Source organism: Saccostrea cucullata, unplaced genomic scaffold, assembly GCF_032062105.1.
Source record: "Saccostrea cucullata isolate Sc308-1 unplaced genomic scaffold, CSIRO_AGI_Scuc_v1 ctg8923, whole genome shotgun sequence".
Classification (NCBI taxonomy): Eukaryota; Metazoa; Mollusca; class Bivalvia; order Ostreida; family Ostreidae; genus Saccostrea; species Saccostrea cuccullata.
The window spans coordinates 1-20,978 of NW_026926587.1; the positions used below are offsets into that span (position 1 = coordinate 1).

Genomic DNA, 20,978 nt, shown 5'->3' on the forward strand with positions numbered 1-20,978 from the left:
AGTCAAACCCACAGCAGTCATGATGAATACCATTAATCAGAGTTTGAATACCCACAGAGCCAAATATCCCTTGAGAAGAGTGGAAGTGAAAACCTTTACCATTGGCTCAGGAACCCAGTCTAAGATTACGGATCATCTGTTTCAAGGCCAGATGCCTAAACGTCTCATTTTAGGCTTTGTGGAAAATGCGGCCTTTAACGGAGATAAAACTAAAAATCCCTTTCATTTCCAAAACTTTGGGATCAAGAAATTAGACGTCAGTATCAACGGAGAGACCATGAGTACTCGTTGTTTTGAGCCTAATTTCAACGACGATTTATATCTGAGATCATATCCCAGTCTGTATCAAGCTCTGGGAAAATTAGGAGAAGATTGGGCTCCGGACATCACCCTAGAAGAGTATAAAAGCGGCTACACTCTATGGGGCTGGGATTTCACTAAAGATCAAGAAGCGCAATCGGATAAATTCCACATCATAGAAACAGGAAATCTGAGAGTAGAAGTGCAGTTTACCAACAATACGGCTACCACCATCAATTGTGTGGTGTATGCAGAATTCGATAACCTGTTAGAAATTAACAAACAGAGAGAAGTGAGCATTGATTACTAATGGATACGGGACAATTGAGAGAAGTCTCATCCAGAGAATTCAAGAGTTCTTTTGGAGGCGTGTATCCTGTAGATTTATTACCGGATCAATTAAGACCTGGAGAAAAAGCTGTCGTGGTCAATACGGATCCTCAAGATCGACCTGGAGAACATTGGGTGTGTCTATATGTGAGCAATCCCGTGGTGGAATATTTCGATTCTTATGGATTTCCTCCCTTACAGAAAGAAATTCAAGATTTTATCCAGCGTCATGCTCAACAATGGATTTATAATCCGTATCGCTATCAAGACTGGAATACCGATGTGTGTGGACAAGATTGCGTGTATTATTTACATCAAAGAGACAAGAAAAGAAAGAACATAGGTAATCAGAGATTACAGAGCTCACCTCAACGTGTGTTGTCTTTAAGTAAGGCAAATTAAGTCACACAATTAACCAACAAAAAGTGTACATCCAAAAATGCAAAATTTATGCAAATTTGATACTTTGGAATAGACCTATATAAAAACTAAAAACTAGTTCTTCATCATGAAAATGTAATTAAAATCCAGCATCTGAAGCAAGATTGAGAGTTTTCATCCCTTGATGCATCATTTGTGCAACTGGTTTATATAAGCCTTATAGTTTCTTGGTGATAGACTTGCACCCATAACTTTTACGAGGTCTATTATCTGGAAAATGTATGTCGAATTCAGCATCTGAAGCAAGTCCGTTTGTGTGCATCCTAAGATGTATCATCCATGCAAGTTTGCTCAACATAGAGCTCAAAATTACTTGGAAATGAAACCTATATAAAAAAAACTAACCTTTTCACTAATCCAGAAAATGTAGGTCAGATTCAGCATCCAAAGCCAACCTAGTAGAATGCACCCTTAGATGTACCATCCATGCAATTTTGGACATTATAGGGCTCAAAGTTACTTGGAAATGAATCCAAAAGCACCAAAAACTTTAACCTGTTCACTCCTCTAGAAAATGTAGGTCAGATTCAGCATCCGAAGCAAGTCTGGTAGTATGCATCCTAGGAAGTATCATCCATGCAAGTTTAGTCATTATAGTACTGTACCTTGGAAATGAAACCTGCACCCAAAATTTTAACCTGTTCACTCAACCGGAAAATGTAGGTCACATTCAGCATCCGAAGCAAGTCTAGTCGAATGCATCCTAAGATGAACCATCCATGCAAGTTTGGTCATTATATGTCTCAAAGTAACTTGGAAATGAAACCTGCACCAAAAACTTTATTCTGTTCACTCAACTGGAAAATGTAGGTCAGATTCAGCATCCGAAGCAAGTCTAGTAGATTACATCATAAGATGTACCATCCATGCAAGTTTGGTCATTATAGGGCTCAACGTATCTTCGAAATGAAACCTTCACCAAAAACTTTAACCTGTTCACTCAACCGGAAAATGTAGGTCAGATTCAGCATCCGAAGCAAGGCTGGTAGTATGCATCCTAAGATGTATCATCCATGTAAGTTTGGTCATTATATGTCTCATAGTAACTTGGAAATGAAACCTGCACCAAAAACTTTAACCTGTTCACTCAACCGGAAAATGTAGGTCAGATTCAGCATCCGAAGCAAGTTTAGTAGAATACATCCTAAGATGTACCATCCATGCAAGTTTGGTCATTATAGTGGCTCAAAGTATCTTCAAAATGAAACCATCACCAAAAACTTTAACCTGTTCACTCAACCGGAAAATGTAGGTCAGATTCAGCATCCGAAGCAAGACTGGTAGTATGCATCCTAAGATGTATCATCCATGTAAGTTTGGTCAACATAGGGCTTATAGTTACTCGGAAATGAGACCTACACCAAAAACTGCACCAAAAATGTTAACCTGCACCAAAAACATTAACCTGGTCATTCCATTGCTGAAATTGCAGCATCTGAAACTTTGACTGGTACAATGAAACACACTAGCAACATCTTCCATGCATGTCTAATCAATATAGGACATAGGAGTACTTAAAAAGAAAACTGCTCCAAAAAACTTAACCTTAACCCGGGACGCCGACGCCGACACCGACGCCGACGCCGAGGGTATCACATAAGCTCCCCCCAACTTCGTTGAGGTGAGCTAAAAACCGACGAGTGGCTATTCCCCTTTGACCAGAGTACGGCTTTGCAAAGGGACAGATACGTGGCGAATTGGTTTAAAAACACTTATCATAAATTACCTACGGGTCATGGACAAAAATGTCAATGTTTTTATCAAAATGTAATGTAAATGAGTTGTTTGTTGTTTGTTGTTTGTTGTTACAAAATAAAGAATGAAAAAAAATCAAAATCTGTGTTCTTTGTTTTGTCTTTTGTTAGTGTTTTCAGAAAATCCAGTTTGAACTGGTTAGGCTAGACTGAGCTTTTGACTGTGAAGCGTGACGTCCTAATCTTGAATCGGTGCCAAGTATTTACCTATGTAGTCAGCATAAAAAAAAAACGTAGGTAAAACGCATGTTTTGCACACGGCCCCCCTTACAGATGATGCAACAGGTATAAAAAAGATGATGCAATTCAAGGTGGGGGGTATAAAAACAAGGTGTTAAAGACGATGCTCCTCAGTTGGTGGGGCATGTGGTTGAGTAAACGACAGTTTGGCAAACGAATTCCTAGAATATTAGAAGACATGGAGATGGACAAAGATAAATTTACCTTATTAGAAAAGAGAATGACGGAACCTATGGAGGGGGATCACGAAGCTCCTCAAACAAAAAGAAGAATAGAGTTGAAAACCCTGGATCCGGAACCTAAGAATGAATATTTACCCCTGCATGAGCCTGTGAAGGATCCTAATGATCCAGACAGATTTTACAGGACAGCCATTAATTGGACTTTCACCATTAAAGAGCCTAAAGAAGAAGAAGATATAGACATGTTTCTGAGCAACCAAGATGATTTCTTCTTCCGTTTCCAGTATTTGATTATACAAAAGGAAAGACATCCCTGGACAGGAGAACTGCATCAAATCAGGGGATTCATTCAAATGAAGGAACCAGAAGGAGGACTGACTATGTGCAGACTTCATATCACTGCTGATTTTGCCATGTCTCACAGTACTCCAGAATTGGAAAGTATGTTTTACAAACAAGGAGGTGACTATGAAGAATATGGTGTTCTGAAACCGGAGGAGAGAAATAAGGTATTGGAGCCCAGAGATTGGATAGAATGGGAGATAGGAGCTTGGAAGAAACCTGAAGCTATTGCAGCTAGAGAAGCTAGGAAGAAACAGTTCTTAAAGAATGTGAGCTGGTCAAGATGTGAATAAAAAAAAGATTTGAACTGTTATTTATTGTTAGATCTCAATAAAAGGAAAAAAAAAATTGTGAATTTTTTGCCATTTTTAAAAAATAGGTTATCTCCCTTTAACCATAGATTTTTTTTTCAAAACACCAAAACAAAAAAATGGTAAGGGTTTTTTAAAGATTGGGGGGAAAAAAATAAATACAATTTAAAAAAAAAAGTATAAATAGTAAACATGGTACAAAACACACCTCAGTTGTGGACTGGCTTCATTATGGGTAACACCTCCAGTAAAGAAATGAGTCAGAACACTAGATTAAAGGAAACTGAATGGTTACTTATACAGGAGGGAGGAAAAGATATCATACCACCTCCCTTGATGGTAGAACATCCTGCAGAATTTATACCACCTCCCTTGATGGAAGAACATCCTGTAGAATATAAACCTCAGGAGGAAAAAGAAAACATAAAACCAAACAAACTCTTGGAGGATATTAAGGCTCATTATCAAAATAAACAGAAAGAAAATACAGGCAATGGATATATTGCTTACTTAAAACAAGACAGAGGTAGAATAGCCAATAATTGGATATTCATTTTACCTGGGTGCCGACAGGAAGATGTAGATCAAATCATTGGAAGTAATTATCAATACTTGATCTTACAAAAAAGTGGAAAACTTCATCATGTGAGAGGATTCATTCAAATGAAAAACAGGGTTCAACGGAGATACATGTACAGAAAGGTTCATAAATTAACCTGTTTTGAGATGTCTTACAGCACCCCAGAATTGGAAAGAACTTTTTATAGACAAGGTGACTATGAAGAATATGGAGTTCTAAAACCTGATGTGAGAAACAAAGAATTAGTTCCAAGAGATTGTAGATTTACCTGAATAAAAAAACTTGTTTTATTGTGTTGTTGTTCTATAAAAACAAGGGTGTTTTTAAAAAATAGATTCATTTTACATCATGAGTCTCCAGGAGATACAAGGTGATTTACTCAACTGTGAGGTAGAAGCTATTGTTCATCAATGTAATTGTTTAACAGTCAGAGCTCATGGATTGAGTCAAAATATTGCAGAGAAATTCCCACAAGCTAATCTCTATGCCACTCGCAGACCTCTAGGGACTAGAAATTTAGCTGTAGAAGAAGATAGAGGAATTCCAGGCACTATTAAGGTGTTTCCCTCACAAACTCCTGTGGTCATTTGTTTATTAGCTCAATGGGATTATTTTAAAAGCAAGTCACCGACCTAAAAGAATTTCCACATATCAGGAAACCCCACAAAACAGAGAAAAATGGTTTCAAGCCTGTTTACAAGAAATGGGGGAAAGTTTACCTTACCAGACTTATGCTTTTCCTTACAAGATTGCCTGTGGACTAGCCCAAGGAAATTGGATTCATTATAGACATTATATTGAACAATTTGTACACACTTATGAAAAACATGTGTACATTCTTCATCATCATTAATTGTGTGTTTTCATGTGATGTAAAAATAAAGAAGAAAAAAAAAAGTACCTTTTTTATCTGTCATACTCTAATGTCTGTTTTAAACAGGAGATGAAGGTCCACTGTAATCCCCATGCACTCATAAGCAGATCTCTGGAGGGGGTCAGTAGAAACACTCAAGTAGTTTTTTTTTCTTTTCCCTGTGATATAATGTCAAATATTTTAATGGAAAATTCAGAAATTTATGAGCACTTAAAGATAAAAAACTTGCTATCTTTATGGTATTGATTTCCATTATCAGATTTTATTTTTTTATTCCATTTTAAAAATATGAACATTTAAATAATTATCTTAATAATAATAATGAAATAAATTAAAATGATATTGAAACTTTTTTAGATTCAAGTTTAGTTTTTATGTTAGTTATTTCACTGTGTATTTCCCAAAGGAAGACCAGCAGCCAGGCTTCACTTCACTTAGAGAATGGATTATAGATGGTTAGGAACAAAACATATCTTCCAGGATGAGGACTGTGTAGAAAAATAAAACCCATTTTTTGTTATTAAATTACATGAGACAATGCCTCTTATAAATGTAATACAAAATAATATCTCTTATATATATGGATTCCTATACTCTAATCATATTAAATGTCATTTGTAAAAAATGTATTTTATTTAAAGACAGATTTTATTTAGGATAGACTTTAAATGATGACATGAATAGCAGGCCATACTTTAAGCACATGACAAAACATTTTTCTCAAATTACACAGAAATGGGTTATTTAGCATAGCTGACATTACAAGCCTTTTTCACTGGGGTAAAATCTTTCCCGAGATTCGACAATGGCCGCCTAATTTACATAGAAAATTACGGCCTACTTGGAGACATAAACATTTTTAAAAAGTGACCTGGTGTTATAACTTGAGAGAAACACAATGTTTCTTTTTTTTTTATTGACTGTTTAAGTAGGCATCTTTTCGAAACAATTGGGTAGCCCTTAAAAGGGCTTTTTTTGTTATTTTTGTTGGTTTTGTAGTTTTTTTGGTTTTTTCTGGTTTTTTAATTTTTTTTTGGTTTTTTCTCTGGTTTTGGTTTCTGGTGAGGGTCAGCTATCTTCTACTAATGGGCTAGAAGGTGCTGGACTACATGACCTGACTGCATGCCATCACTGGAATCCTGGTCGGAATCAGTGTCTGACCTTCTGGTATTGGGCTGCACTAGAGGATCCGCATTACGACACAAGGGGCATGGTAAACCCCGTTCTACTATGCGAGCTGCACATAAGATGCATGCAGGCCGTTGGAGGCAGCGACCGCATACAAAGTTACTGACCTCGTCTTCCATCATACAGAGTGAACACATAATATTATTTTCGCATGGAGACTCCAAACCCCCAGGGGGGAATCCTCCCCTGGTTCCTGGCTTGACTTTGGGGGGTGACTGTAGCCGGTCTGGGTGTAGTGGGTCTGGAAGGGGGTGGCGGCGGTGGGGGTGAGCGTGGCGCTTCTCTCCGGTACGGGTGGGCCCTCCGTCTATGGCTGTCGTTCACTTGAAATATTGCTAGATTGATTCTCACGAGCTCCCTTTGATTATCCAAACGTCTCAGAATCAACACGTTTTCAAAAACTATTCCGGGGATGAGAAATAGATCCTCATAAAAAAAATTCCCTCCGGACATCTTCTTTTTTCTACTTTTCTTTCTTACTCTGGCAATCAGCTAGGCAGGAATGACACTGGGCGCTCGGAGGGGCTGTATTTATAACCAATTGCAGACGATAGTCCAATATCGCGGCAAACATCGATAATCCATCATGTGATTAAAAATCCTGACCTGTGATAGGTTATCACAAAAAAATCGCTTTTGGTCATGTGATCAAAAAAACCCCCATCACAGTGACAAAGCAAAATTGAAAGGGGGAGAAAGGCCGAACCCGAGTGTATTCATGACGTCATACAATAACATAACACTGATGTAGTATTACATGATTTTTTATTTCTTAAAAACTAACAATGCTTCTAACTGTCGAATTCTCCGACGAAATCTTATTCGATCCGCTACTAGGGTCATCCAGGGACTTCTCCGGTCTTCGGGGGGTAATTCGTAGATTTGATTGAGGCTGGTATTAAAAGTCACGGATTTCCTAGCCTGTGTGAAATTTCCAGGTATTTCATTCCGTATTGAATACATACTTTCTCCATCGCATCTATGCTGCCACAATAAAATCACTTTGCCCGCTTGGGGATGGGTCAGGAAACTGTAAGGCTTTCCGAAATAACGGGTCAGGTTCAGTCCGTACCATTTCTGGGGCAGAATTGTTTTCATATGTCGACATAGAAAATGTATGGTAGTCTCCCCATGGTCGGCGCATGATGTGATAAGTCTAGGCACTGTAACCATAAATCCTGAAGGGTTTCCATGATAGTGCTCGCTTCCCGAAATACTTGTTCTGCCTCCGGGGGTAGAGATTCTTGGTGATTTTGTGCCCATCGTACTAAACAATCATACCCATCTAAAATCAGAGAGTGAGTGTGTATCAGGGTTGACATGATAGTCGATTGTGAAGAAAGGATCAGACTTTTCTTCTCATTTATACCCCTCCGTAAAAAACGTAGGTAAATCGTATATATTTTTTGCACACGGTCCCCCTTACAGGTGATGCAACAGGTATAAAAAAGATGATGCAACAAGTATAAAAAAGATGATGCAACAGATATATAAAGATGATGCAACAGATATATAAAGATGATGCAACAAGTATAAAAGCCCAGGTATTTTTTGCACACGGCACACAGCAGGTATATAAAGGGGAGCTGGGATTTGACGATCAGTCTTGCTTGACATTTCGAACTTGACAGACGTGAAAATATTATGGCAGAAGCAATGATGAATACTACAGACAACCCCAACTATGTGACACCTGAAGGTTATGTAGGAGCCCCCATGCCAGAGTCACAGGATGCAGTGGGATTAGATTTGGGCATGTATAATCTTCCAGAATATGCGAATAAAGAAGATATGGGAATCTTAAATACAACTCTGGATGGGATTGTTAACATGCTGTCTGCTCTTGACAACAAGATGAATGATATGAACAACAAGGTGAGTGATCTTAACAACAAGCTGAATTATATTGGTGAGAAAGTGCGACATCATGACAACACGCTGAAATATATTGCTGAGAAGGTGGGTGATCATGAAAACAAGCTGACTGATCTGAAAACTTACAACGCCAGTGAATTTTGTTTGATTCGTGCCAAATTATCCAAATTAGAAGTAAAAGTTACTAACATGCAAGATAAAATGAGAGGAGGAGGAAGCACTTACCAGAAAAAAGAAGGACAAGGGGAATCGGGAGAAAAACAAGAAAACTAGACAGACGGATCCATGCTACAGGTGTAAAGAGTTAGGGCATTGGGCCCCAGATTGTCCCAAGAAAGATTTGTGCTACAAGTGCGGGAAATTTGGGCATTGGGCTAATCAGTGTACAGAGGATGAGGAGGATCAACAATTCGTCAAAGAAGTACAAAAACTGGAGAAAAAGCCTCAAGAGCCTAAGATCTCAGGAACCCACCAGACCAAACCTCTAGTGAAAGAAGGAGACAAAAAAGAGAAAAAAAAAGGAAGAAAACAGAGAGAATCCAGGACCCAGCACTACTCACAAGAGGAAACTATCCCTGATGACCGATAAGGCACAGAAAAAGAAAAAGTAAATTGTTGTATTTTTTCACTTGAATAAAATTGCTGTGTTCTTGTTTCTATTGTGTGTTATTGTTTTTTCCGTTTTCGGAAAATCACTGAGTATTTGCCAAAATCGTAGTAGCAGCGTTGTGAATCGTAGTAGCAGCGTACCAATGTAAACATAGTGTAAACACACCCCTGTATTTAGGGCTGACTATATGTAATGAATTGAAACACTTATCCCCTCCAGGGGCTGCACTCTCTTGACCCACCTATCCCCTCCAGGGGCTGCACTCCTTGAACCCCCTATCCCCCCAGGGGCTGCACTCCCTTGACCCACCTATCCCCTCCAAACCTGCACTCCCTTGACCCGCCTATCCCCCTCCAAACCTGCACTCAGTTGACCCGCCTATCCCCCAACCCCAAAAGTGCACTCAGTTGACCCAGCCATCGAGGCCGCTTATACTACTAGCAAGTTGATGAAACAAGAATATCGGCAGTCTCGTTTAAAGTCATCATTTCGTAAGTTCTATGGACGATACAATGATCTTGTCAGCAAATACAATTCATCATTGAGTCAAATGCTGACTGACGTTTTTCATACCAATTGTTAGTCCATCATTTATACAATGAATTGACGACGGATTTTTTCCGTTGTTTCCTGATCATGACAAGGAGCACACGGCGGGTGTGACCGGTCAGCAGGGGATGCTCACTACTCCATGGCACCTGATCCCACCTCTGATGTTTCCGGGGTCCGTGTTTGCTCTGCTCTTATTTTGTATTGTTTTATGGACTTTGAGATTGAATACTGTTTGTTATCTCCATATCCTTCCATCTGCTTATTACCCAGGAGCAGAGAAGAAGATTTTCAAAGAATTAATGTATTTTCACTTTATAATCATTATATACCCCCGCCGTTACACCAGAACCCCTGACCCTGGGGCCATGAAATTCACAATTTTAAAAGAGGCACACCCGCTCATCATCACTATGTACTTAGTTATTTTAATTAATATCCAGAAGCAAAGAATAAGATTTTCAAAGCATTAATGCATCTTCACTATATAATCAATAGAGCCCCACCCTAACACCACAACCCCTGACCCTGGGACCATAAAATTCACAATTTTAAAAGAGGCACTCTTACTTATCATAGCTATGTACTTGGTTATTTTAATTAATAGCCATAGGCAGAAAAAAAGATTTTCAAAGAAATAATGCATTTTCAATATATAATCAATGAGCCCCGCCCTAACACCAGAACCTCTGACCCTGGGGCCATAAAATTCACAAATTTAGAAGAGACACTCTTGCTCATCATAACTATGTACTTGGTTAGCTTATTTAATACCCAGAAGCAGAGAAGAAGATTTTCAAAGAATTAATGTATTTTCACTATATAATCATTATAGAGCCCCATCCTAACATAAGAACCCCTGACCCTGGGGCCATAAAATTCACAATTTTAAAAGTTGCACTCTTGCTCATCATAACTGTGTACTTATTTAGTTTATTTGATACCCTGGAGCAGAGAAGATTTTTAAAGAAATAATGCATTTTCACTATATAATCAATATAGCCCCGTCCTAGCACTAGAACCCCTGACCCTGGGGCCGTGAACTTCACAATTTTGGTAGAGGACTCAATGCTGATAACAATTATGCCAACAGTTTGACTGCTTGGTGTCCAGGAGTAAAGAATAAGATTTTTAAAAATTGCACTAATTTAAGTGGTTTTGGCCCCACCCCCAGGCTCCCGGGGGGCAGGGACCATGAAATTAACAATTTTTGTTCCCCTTCACCCATTGATGCTATATGCCAAAATTGGTTGAAATTGGTTTAGCGGTTTCAGAGAAAAAACTGAAAATGTTCAAATGTTAACGCACGAGGCACGACGACGGACAAAAACGGATAGCAATACTCAGGTGACCTAAAAACTTAATTTTTGATTGTTGCACAATCATTACTGGTACATGTAAGAGTTTAGAGAAGGACATGTACAAATTTGAATGGGGTTAAAATGATAGGTATACATGCCCATGTGCTGAAAAAAACCATTGTTGTGAAGACTGTAACCTATTGTTACCCCTCACCATTTTCACGAGTTGTACTAACTATATAACTAACTATATATTGTACTTCCTTATACTAATGCACTTCACAACATATTTGACGTAAGAATTTTTTTTTGATAAAAGCAAGGAAAGATAAAAACTTATTAAAAAGCTTGTTTCAATGTGCTTGTATAACATATCAATTTATACCACGGTTATTTAACCACTCATAAACATTCAGAACAATGTGTTAATTGATAAAATGTGATACATAAAGTATTAACTGATTAAAACCAAAGAGAAATTCACTCAGGATCAACAAAATATTTGAAATTCCCAAACGGAAGATTACAATAATATAAAAATCGATGAATAATTACTTCCTAAGAGACTAAATAGAAACGTTCAAACGCTGGTCAAATATTTAAATAGTGCATTTTAAATTACATAGCTGTTTTACAAATCTCATCTAATGTGAAAACTGTCATCTGGTCATTAAATATAATAGATAATATGAATATTTTGAATGAAAGTAAATAAACTCAACATTTAGTTGGATATATATAAAATTAAGTTCGGTTGCGGCTTTTTCTCAATTTAAATACTTCCAATTAAAACGGATATAACTCACTTATGATGCAGCAAAATACTCTGCTTTATCTCTTATTATTGACAAGTTCGACTTTATCACATGAAACAAGTCTTGTCGTTAACATAAATGTTACAGCAACAGTTCATGGCTATCGTTTAGCAAGGATCGATTCCAATGTTTCCAAAATTGCAATAGATTTAATTTATACCATAGGCCAAAAACAGTGTATAAGACAGTGTCTTCGTAATCATCAATGTCATTCTGTTAACTACTGGAAACCTAAACTTCTGTGTGTGACAATCAGGGCCAAAAATGGGGATCCTGGAGTTTCATTGGTCCAGGCACCCAAATGGGTCTACTTCGTGATGAATAATCAGCCACAGGTAAAATTTGATAGCCTCGAAATGGTTGATTTATTTGATAATTCTGTTTTAAAATAAAGTTAACTGTTAAAGTAAACTGATTTTAAGTTAAAAAGGGGGCAAAGCATCTTTATTTTTTTTTTGCCATCTACCTTATTACACAGTAAAATACTCCAATTAAAATATTACGGTGTATCTCTATTTAATCTCACAAATTACAACCCCGATATATACATTTCGGCAACTGGATACGTTTTGCATTATTTATAAATTTGAAAGGATGGCAAATTGTGACCAAAAAACGAAAGGGGCCCTTAATAAGAACACGTGGTACCCTTGACAATTTCATTTTTTACTGGCTGTCTAGAGAAGTCCTTCTTGTAAGAAAGTCGCCCGCGTGGCGCGGTGGTTAGGGCGTCTACTCTAGAGTTGCGAAGTTGAGAGATGACCCTTACGTTGCAGGTTGGAATCCCACAGTGGAACTTGAAACCCGGTCTTAATTTCGGATGAGACCCGTAGAACCGAGGTCCCGTGTCGCAGTAGGTGCTGGCACGTTAAAGATCCCTTCCTGCTCAATGGCCCCCAGTGCCGAGTATAAGACAAAATTTGCAGCTCTTCATCGGCAAGTGGTGGCGTCTCCATATGAATGAGAAATTATTGAGAGGGACGTTAAACAATATACAATCAATCAATCTTGTAACCTAACATTGGGTGAAAGAATTTTTTATTTCTTTATCTGTTATGAATCTGGCAAAAACTTGAACTTCATAAAAAAAAAAAACGAATCAGTTTTGACAGAAATCCTGGGGTCACAGTGAGAACGGGGAAAACGACGTTTTAGGGATTCAGTTACGTGTATCTATATCACTGCATTATTGTAACCCAGACCATCTGATGTACTTATAGGAGCTTGCTGGAGCGTGCAGCCCTAATCCATGTGATGACGCCTGTGTAGTACTCAGTAGTGGAAAAACTTATTGCGACGGTAAATGTTATGGTGTGATAATTTTTGATATCACCTTTTAGACCAAAATAAACTCATTCTTAATTTTCTTTAAACGGTGGTTAAACCTTAAACAAAGAACGAGGGCGCTTTTGATTGGCATTGGTCAGGAATATGGGCGTAATTGAGAAGTGAAAATTCTATCGACATGTCACATTAAATTTTAACATTTTCTTTATTTATCGGGTTCCTGTGCAACAGGAAAGGAAAATATTTTCCCGAAATTGAGCTTTGATTGGCTAAAAAATAACTTTAAAACTGGCCAGATCAGACATTTGGTACAAAATGGTATATTTTTAAACACGTTGTTCTAAAATTTGGCTATCTCTGGGTCTTCTCTCCATGATTTCGAAACGTTATTTGTGTGTATTTTAATTCAAAGAAACGAATACACATTTTTTAAAAAATGGAGAGAAGACCCAGAGACCACGAAAAAGGAACTTTTTCCCAAAAAATCCAACTGTCTGAATGGGGTGCTTGTTTGTCCTTTTAAAATCATCTGTACAAGTGTAGTAGTGATAGCTCTGTGAGTTGAGCTAACTGTTCAGTGCACACGGAGCGAAAAGTTTTTGGTTCGAGCCTGGCATGGGGCGTACTGATGTATGAAATTTCTGAATTAGATAAATTTTGGTTCAGTTTGGTTCTCGAGCGAAATCAATTCCAATCTTCTATTCTATAATACATAATGTATATATATATATATATATATATATATATATATATATATATATATATATATATATATATATATATATATATGATGTACATGTATCTATGCATTAAATATTTATCATGCACCTATGCATTAAATACTTTAGGTGTTTATTTTTTATGAAACATTACTATGTTATAGTACCCCCTAGGAAAAACGGCAGTGGCGTAGTGCCCTTTACGCAAAAACGCAAATGAAGACACAGATTTTTCATCAAAAATAAAAATGTCGTAAATTCGATAAAATAAGATATATATTAAAATAAATTTTTAATACTTACCTGGTAAATACATTAAAAGAATATATTCAACGTATACCTAAAATTTTTGATACAGTGTACATATAGTTAAATTTTTTTTTTAGAATTTCGACGACGAATTTCTTAATTGTGTGAATTCAAGCGAAAGCAAATAATACCAAACTAAATGTATGTTATTTACATGTACTTGCTAATTCTCCTAATAATCTCTTTAAACCAAAGGTGACTGCGTTGTACTAGTATTTTATATGTTATTTCAAATCAATTGATTTATAACATGTAACACATGGAGAATATTCAAGTTTTTGTGTTGATATACCTGTAATATAGAATTTCATTTCGCGTTTTAAAAATGATTTTAAAAAACATAGTTAACTGAGAAATAATTTTTATTGCAACTACTATATATACAACAATACAACACTGAATTTTTTGTTAAAAATTTTTTTCAAATGTTTCCCTGCAGTCCAAAATAAATTCTCTTTCGTCAGTTAATTTTAAAATAGCTTTTTTTAATATAATTAAAAAGTTGCTACAAATAATGAGAAAAAAGTTCGAAAAATTAGCAAACTTTACGAAAAAGCGAACATGTTCTTGTAATCGAAAAATTATTGTGAAAATATCAGTTAAAGCATCCTCACAAAGTCAAGGTCTTGTTCGGAGCCCTACACATATTACAAGATTTTCACTGTGGAAAATTTATTGACTTATTTCATGAAAACAAGAAATGCTTTTAGAAAAAGGAAATTTGGGGAGTTGTAAGTATTGTCAAAACTCGGCAAGTTTTCGATAATATTTAGTATAGTAGAACTACAATTGTAAAAACTGAACTATTTTAAGGTAGTTTTCCAATGTATAAAACCCTTAAAATACATGAGCTTCCGGGGGCTTCGCCCACCAAGGTCCTGCCCTGGACCCGCTGGGGGCCTAAAGGCGGCCCCCAGACCCCTTGCCTTTCTGAATACTGTTAATAATTCGCTAGCTACCCACTGAACGGACATAAATGTTACAATCTCACAAGGTCTTTCAAACTAAATGAAATAAACCTATGGACGTGTTTGTAAAACCTGACCAGCTATGTTCAGCCAACCAAATCATGGACATTTAAACCACAAATGTTTCGTACAAATGATTCCTGCAGATCACACGCCAAATACGCCCATCTCCTTTTAATTCAAGTTATTTCGTCATTCAACTATATTTAATCCATCTTTATTTTTTATTAAAACATTCTACCTAGACTGGCCAAAGATTTTGTTGATAGAGTGAACTTAGGCTCACATCAAGAAAATGCTATAAAAAAAGATATAGCTGGATGGAACCAAGTTTGAAATCCAATTAATATGACCGTTGTATGGGAGAGTCAATACAATTGTAAACTATAAATAAGCTTAGAAAGTAGCAAATTAAGAGGGCTCCATTGATTATTATTTAATGACAAGGAATATAGATGCTCTTTGTTGGTCTTGTAGTCTTTTCTTAGGGTATACCACAGACTTACTTAGTTCAAAGTTAGTTATCGAAAGTTACAAGGAAGGTGGGAGAATAAAGGCGGGCAGAATGCCTTTAGCGTCAGATATTAAGAGATCACATTTGTAAACTGAGTATTTAAATTTGCTTCTCATTATGGAAATTTATGAAATTATGAGAAAAAAAACATATTCCGAGAAAATAAATCTCTTTAAAAATTTCATTCATAATAATATGAGATGGTGTACGTGGGATTCGAACCCCAGCAATAAAATACGGAAGTATCATACTGCTTTGAGACTAACGCGCTAACCACTATGCTATATGGCTCATTATGATTAGGGGCATTTGAATCATGTTTGTGATATGACCCTTGGCTTAATGGACTTGAAGTATATATTTCTCGAAAAGATGCGAATGTTTTGTCCTAGAGTGTACTTTATGGTATTAGTGGGTCTTCGCTCCATTTTTTTTTTTTTTTGTAAACCAAAAACTATTCATTTTATCGCAAACATTTAGGATTATCTTTCAAACAAATGGAGCGAAGACCCATTCATATTTAAAAAAATGTTCAAGTATGAAAAAGTGATCGTTTTTTGTTCTTTTAAGTCTATGCTTTTTCATAGGGAAATATTTTCAGTCTTTGTGAGGTTTTTGTAAATTATAGAGATTTTACATTAAGTATACTTTAATATTAGATGAAATGTAAAATAAAATTTGGATATAATTGAGATTAAAATTTTCACTTCCCATCTGTCGCGCTATAGAGATTCTGCCCGCCTTATTCCCCCATCATCTTTAGTGTTGTTGACATGTTGATCTTTCTTAATTTATATTTGCCGCCAATTCAAATAATTCAATGAAATATTCCATCAAATCGACAGACCAGGTTAAATTAAAAAAAAACCTTGCCTGGAATAGAAGTCGAAATCGTTCAGCATGACATTTTCTGTCAACCGAAAGTGAAAATTTTCTAACAATTGAAACCAGATAACGCATAAAATCCAGGCCTAATACGCGTCTCCATCGTATCGAGATAAACAGTCGCGTGCCATATATGAGTTCGCAAAATGTCCAACTTAGTAATTTTGTATGCCGTAAATCTAAAATAAAACGTTTTACAAAAGAACTACAACGTACCCGTATACGATTTCCGGCATAAAAACTCGTACGACTTAATATTTTTTTAAATTGTAAATAAAATTGAATTATTCCCCTTGGATAAACAATTATCGTCTGGCAAAGAGTTGACGACAGAGCAAAAAGAAATAATTCTACAGATGTCTAACGAGGGTTATTCAAGCTACAAAATACAGGATGTAATAGGAATACTTGCAAGAATCATCCAAAAACTTCTGAAACGTGTGCGTGAACGAGGAAGTGTTGGAAATTTGTCACGAAGTGGAAGGAGAAGAAAAACGACGGAGCGCGATGACAGGTGTCTGATGCGGAGTGTAAAAAAGAATCGAAGGCAGACCCTTAAAGACATTACAGGTAGATTTAATGCAAGAACTGGGTCCTTCAGGACTGTAAAAAGACGACTAAATGAAGAAGGGTACAAACGTTGCGTTATTTCAAAGACAACAACAGTCTTTCGGACGAATCGTGAAAAAAGTTTTGTTTTTTTTTGCAGGAAAAACTACACTGGACTACGCTGAATCAGTGAGCATCTATCATTTTAGTGATGAAACGAAGATAGTGTTAGGAAATAACAATAAAGTACATGTTTGGAGAAAAGCAGATGAAAGACTAGATATCATTGAGATGGTGGCCATCTCAAAGGGCCCCGCTTCCATCAAAGAACATGAAAATGTAAGGTAGTTTAAAAGGGTTTATTTTGAAGAGGAACATTTGTGTACTACAGTGAAAGTAATTTAGTACGACTTTACGGATATTGCAAATTTACAGATATATATATATCAAAGTTATCTTGTATCATCAGTTATATAAATTTACTGGAATTAAGGGGGAAAAATTATGCACCACACAAAGATTTTAAACAGACAGGCTAATTCTGACCATGACCTAGAGACTTCGACCAATTAAAGTCACTGCACCATTGACCAGTGGCATTCTGTAAGTGAAGTATGAGCCAGATAGGGCCAAGAAGAGGGACGATGTGCTCCGGACAAGGATTTTTCATATAATTCTGCTATGACCTTGACCTTTGACCTAGAAACATGGTTCAAGGTCACTGCACACCAGTTACCCAAAGGCACTCTGTGGGTGAAGCATAAGCCATATTGGGCCAAGGAGGGAGAAGACTTGCTCTGGAAAAGGATTTTTTATACAAGTCTGCTATGATCTTGAACTTTAACCTGGAAACATGGTTCAAGGTCACTGCACACCGGTTACCCAAAGGCACTCTGTGGGTGAAGCATGAGCCAGATTGGGGCAAGGAGAGAGAAGATATGCTCCGGACAAGGATTTTTCATATAATTCTGCTTTGACCTTGACCTTTGACGTAGAAACATGGTTTAAGGTCACTGCACACCGGTTACTCAAAGACACTCTGTGGGTGAAGTATGAGCCAGATTGGGGCAAGGAGAGAGAAGATATGCTCCAGACAAGGATTTTTCATATAATTCTGCTATGACCTTGACCTTTGACATAGAAAATATGGTTCAAAGTCACTGCACACCAGTTACCTAAAGGCACTCTGTGGGTGAAGTATGAGCCAGATTGGGGCAAGGAGAGGGGAGATATGCGCCGGACAATGATTTTTCATATAATTCTGCTATGACCTTGATCTTTGACCTAGAAACATGATTCAAGGCCACTGCACACCGGTTACCAAAAGACACTCTGTGGGTGAAGTATGAGCCAGATTGGGGCAAGGAGAGAGAAGATATGCCCCGGACAAGGATTTTTCATAGAAGTCTGCTATGACCTTGACCTTTGATGTAGAAACATGGTTCAAGGTCACTGCACATCGAATACCCAAAAGCACTCTGGGGGTGAAGTATGAGCCAGATTCGGCCGAGGAGAGACAAGATACGCTCCGGACAAGAGATCTCGGACGGACAGACTGATCACTATAGGGCGCCCGCCAAGCGGGGCCCTAATTAAGACCAGAGTGCATTGGTTTGCGTGGTGATAGGGAGACGACATGTCGAGCATCCGTCATGTTCTGGGGCTGTATTTCGTTTCATGGAGTTGGTACATTGAAAGTTGTAGATGGAAACATGAACAGTCAAAAGTGTATTAAAGTTTTAGACGAGTGTCTTTGGTTCATGGTCGCTAGGCATTTTACAAATCGCCGTTGGGTTTTTCAAGAGGATAACGCTCCGTGTCCTGTGTCCGCCAGATCAAATGATAGGAAGCAGAATAATAATATCGTAACACTTCCCTTGCCCCCACAGAGCCAAGACCGTAACATTTGTATGGAAAGTGTTAAAATTACGTGTGCAAAGAAGAGCGAACGAGATAGCAAATGGCGACGACCTAAGACGAGTTGTTCAAGACACTGTAATCTCCCTTTGGTGTACATTAGCAGCCTATACCAAAGCCTTCCAAAAAAGATTCAGACAATATTACATGTACGTTCCCGGGGACATATTACAAAGTATTGACCAAGTAATGTAGATTTGATTTTTAATTTTAAAAAAATTAAAATTTTACATATTGTAATTTTATGACACGAAGTCGGCCATTTTGCGAACTCATTTATTGCACGCGACTGTATACCAATCAACATTTCAGATTCTGGCCACTATTGGTAAGAGCTTCTGGTCGAGAGTCGATTCGTACGTCTCGGGTTCGAATCCCACTGTGGGACGTGAAGACAGGTCCTTCGAATGAGACTTTATACACTGAAGTCTTGTGTGAGCGCACTATGATGCTGGTACGAAGATTGTCGCTCACTGCTCAATGACCCTGAGTGCCGAGTTAAGGATCTTTGTCAAATTGTCTCGTGTATGTTATTATTAATTTTATTTTGTTTTCCTTCACCCACAAATTAATTTAAATCTTCGGATTTACGTTAAAACTAAGTTTATAAAACCATAAGTCTTGTACAAAGCAGCAGAGGGGATATTAGGGGAAAATTCATCACAATGAAATTTTCAAGTTTCATCCATTTCATTTGCAGACATTTGTCCTAAAAACTTCCTATGGAACGGAACCCAGAGGCTCTGCTTTTCACTTTATAATGTCACTCTGAACTGGAAAGACGCTGTAGATTTCTGTACATTATCTGACAACAGGACTCGTTTGGCCGTGCTGGACACTATAGGCAAAGTGGAAGCGCTAAAGGCTAAAGGTCAATATATTCTTTATTTGTATATGCATAGATATAGTTATAACCTTATAGATATTATTTGTTTTAATTCATTTTACCAGTATATTACCAGTATCAAGCCTAAAAATAATGTTCTTTAAATCGGTCTGCATATAACAATCTCACTGTCTCTCAGCTTAACAAGTCGCTTGCGTGGCTCAGTGTTTAGAGCATTTGCTCTTGAGTCGCAAAGTAAGGAATTGATCCTTACGTCGCAGGTTCGAATCCCACATAGACGGACATTATACAATAAACATTTATCAATCAATCAGTCTAACTTTAGTTCAGTGCTGCGAGATCGAGTTGACGCTTTCTAGATAGATGGCGACACAGAGTGACAGACTCAATTTCCGATTCAAGACGCAAGTTAAATTGAAAACATTCCTAACGAGAGAGAAAATAATACATCAAGACTTAAACGATCAGCTGAAACATTTTGAACGGTTTTTAATATGTACCTCTTATTCTTCTTCGGAATAAGGCTTAAAATCGAATGATGAAATCTGCAATGTTCTACGAAAGTTCTTCTGTGGAGTTCGGAAACAAGATCGATCGATGTACGCAAAGCGATATACCTGAGGATTGTCTTTTATGAAATTTAATGTAATTATTGACATTGTAACAATCAAGAATATAGTCGAGCAAATATTGTGTTGTCTCGATACATTTTTTCTACGAAATATGACATAGTTCCGGGGTCTACCTCAGTTACTGTGAATTTTGTACCTTACTAACTCGATCGCACAGGCGTGAATTTGTTTCTCAATCTTGACTTCTTTTAAACACAGAAACCCCGATATTTCAGCCACAGATACTTGTGGACAGGACCCCCCCCCCCCCCGATTTTTAAACCCGGGGCTTATTGGAGATTTTTTTTAAAACTAAATAATATTGATTAGACGTATATATTCATCATATGTACTCTCTTATAATTTAGTGGGGGTATTTGTTTGGAGCGATTAATGTGGAGTTTTTCCTTTTTTCCTATTGTACACATGATGAATATGTGTAATAAATATAAATTATGTAAAAAAAAATGTCCAAGAAGCCCTGGGGTAGAATATCGGGGGAAGAGGGGGGGGGGGGTTCATGTCCACAAGTACCAGTGGTTTCAGCCACTATTCAAGCTTCGTTTGCTAAAATTTTCTGGTTTAATGAATAACACAGATGCCGATGTATCATCTATCTAAAGTTAATATTGAACATCAAGAGCAGGTAACACTGTCCGTTAGCTCCGCCAATACCCGCG

The 20,978-nt window shown here is 37.3% G+C and overlaps 1 protein-coding gene across 1 annotated transcript; it reads left to right on the top strand.

Annotated features, from left to right (window-relative positions):
• The first annotated feature begins 22 nt into the window (after positions 1-22).
• On the top strand, positions 23-610 carry LOC134272150 (uncharacterized protein F54H12.2-like). Its single transcript, XM_062754400.1, has one exon. It carries the CDS (start codon positions 23-25, stop codon positions 608-610), a length of 588 nt encoding a protein of 195 aa, XP_062610384.1.
• The last annotated feature ends 20,368 nt before the right edge of the window (positions 611-20,978 follow it).

Coding starts and splice junctions, on each gene's coding strand:
- LOC134272150 (XM_062754400.1), top strand. CDS start 23: ATGAATACCATTAATCAGAGTTTGAATACCCACAGAGCCAAATATCCC.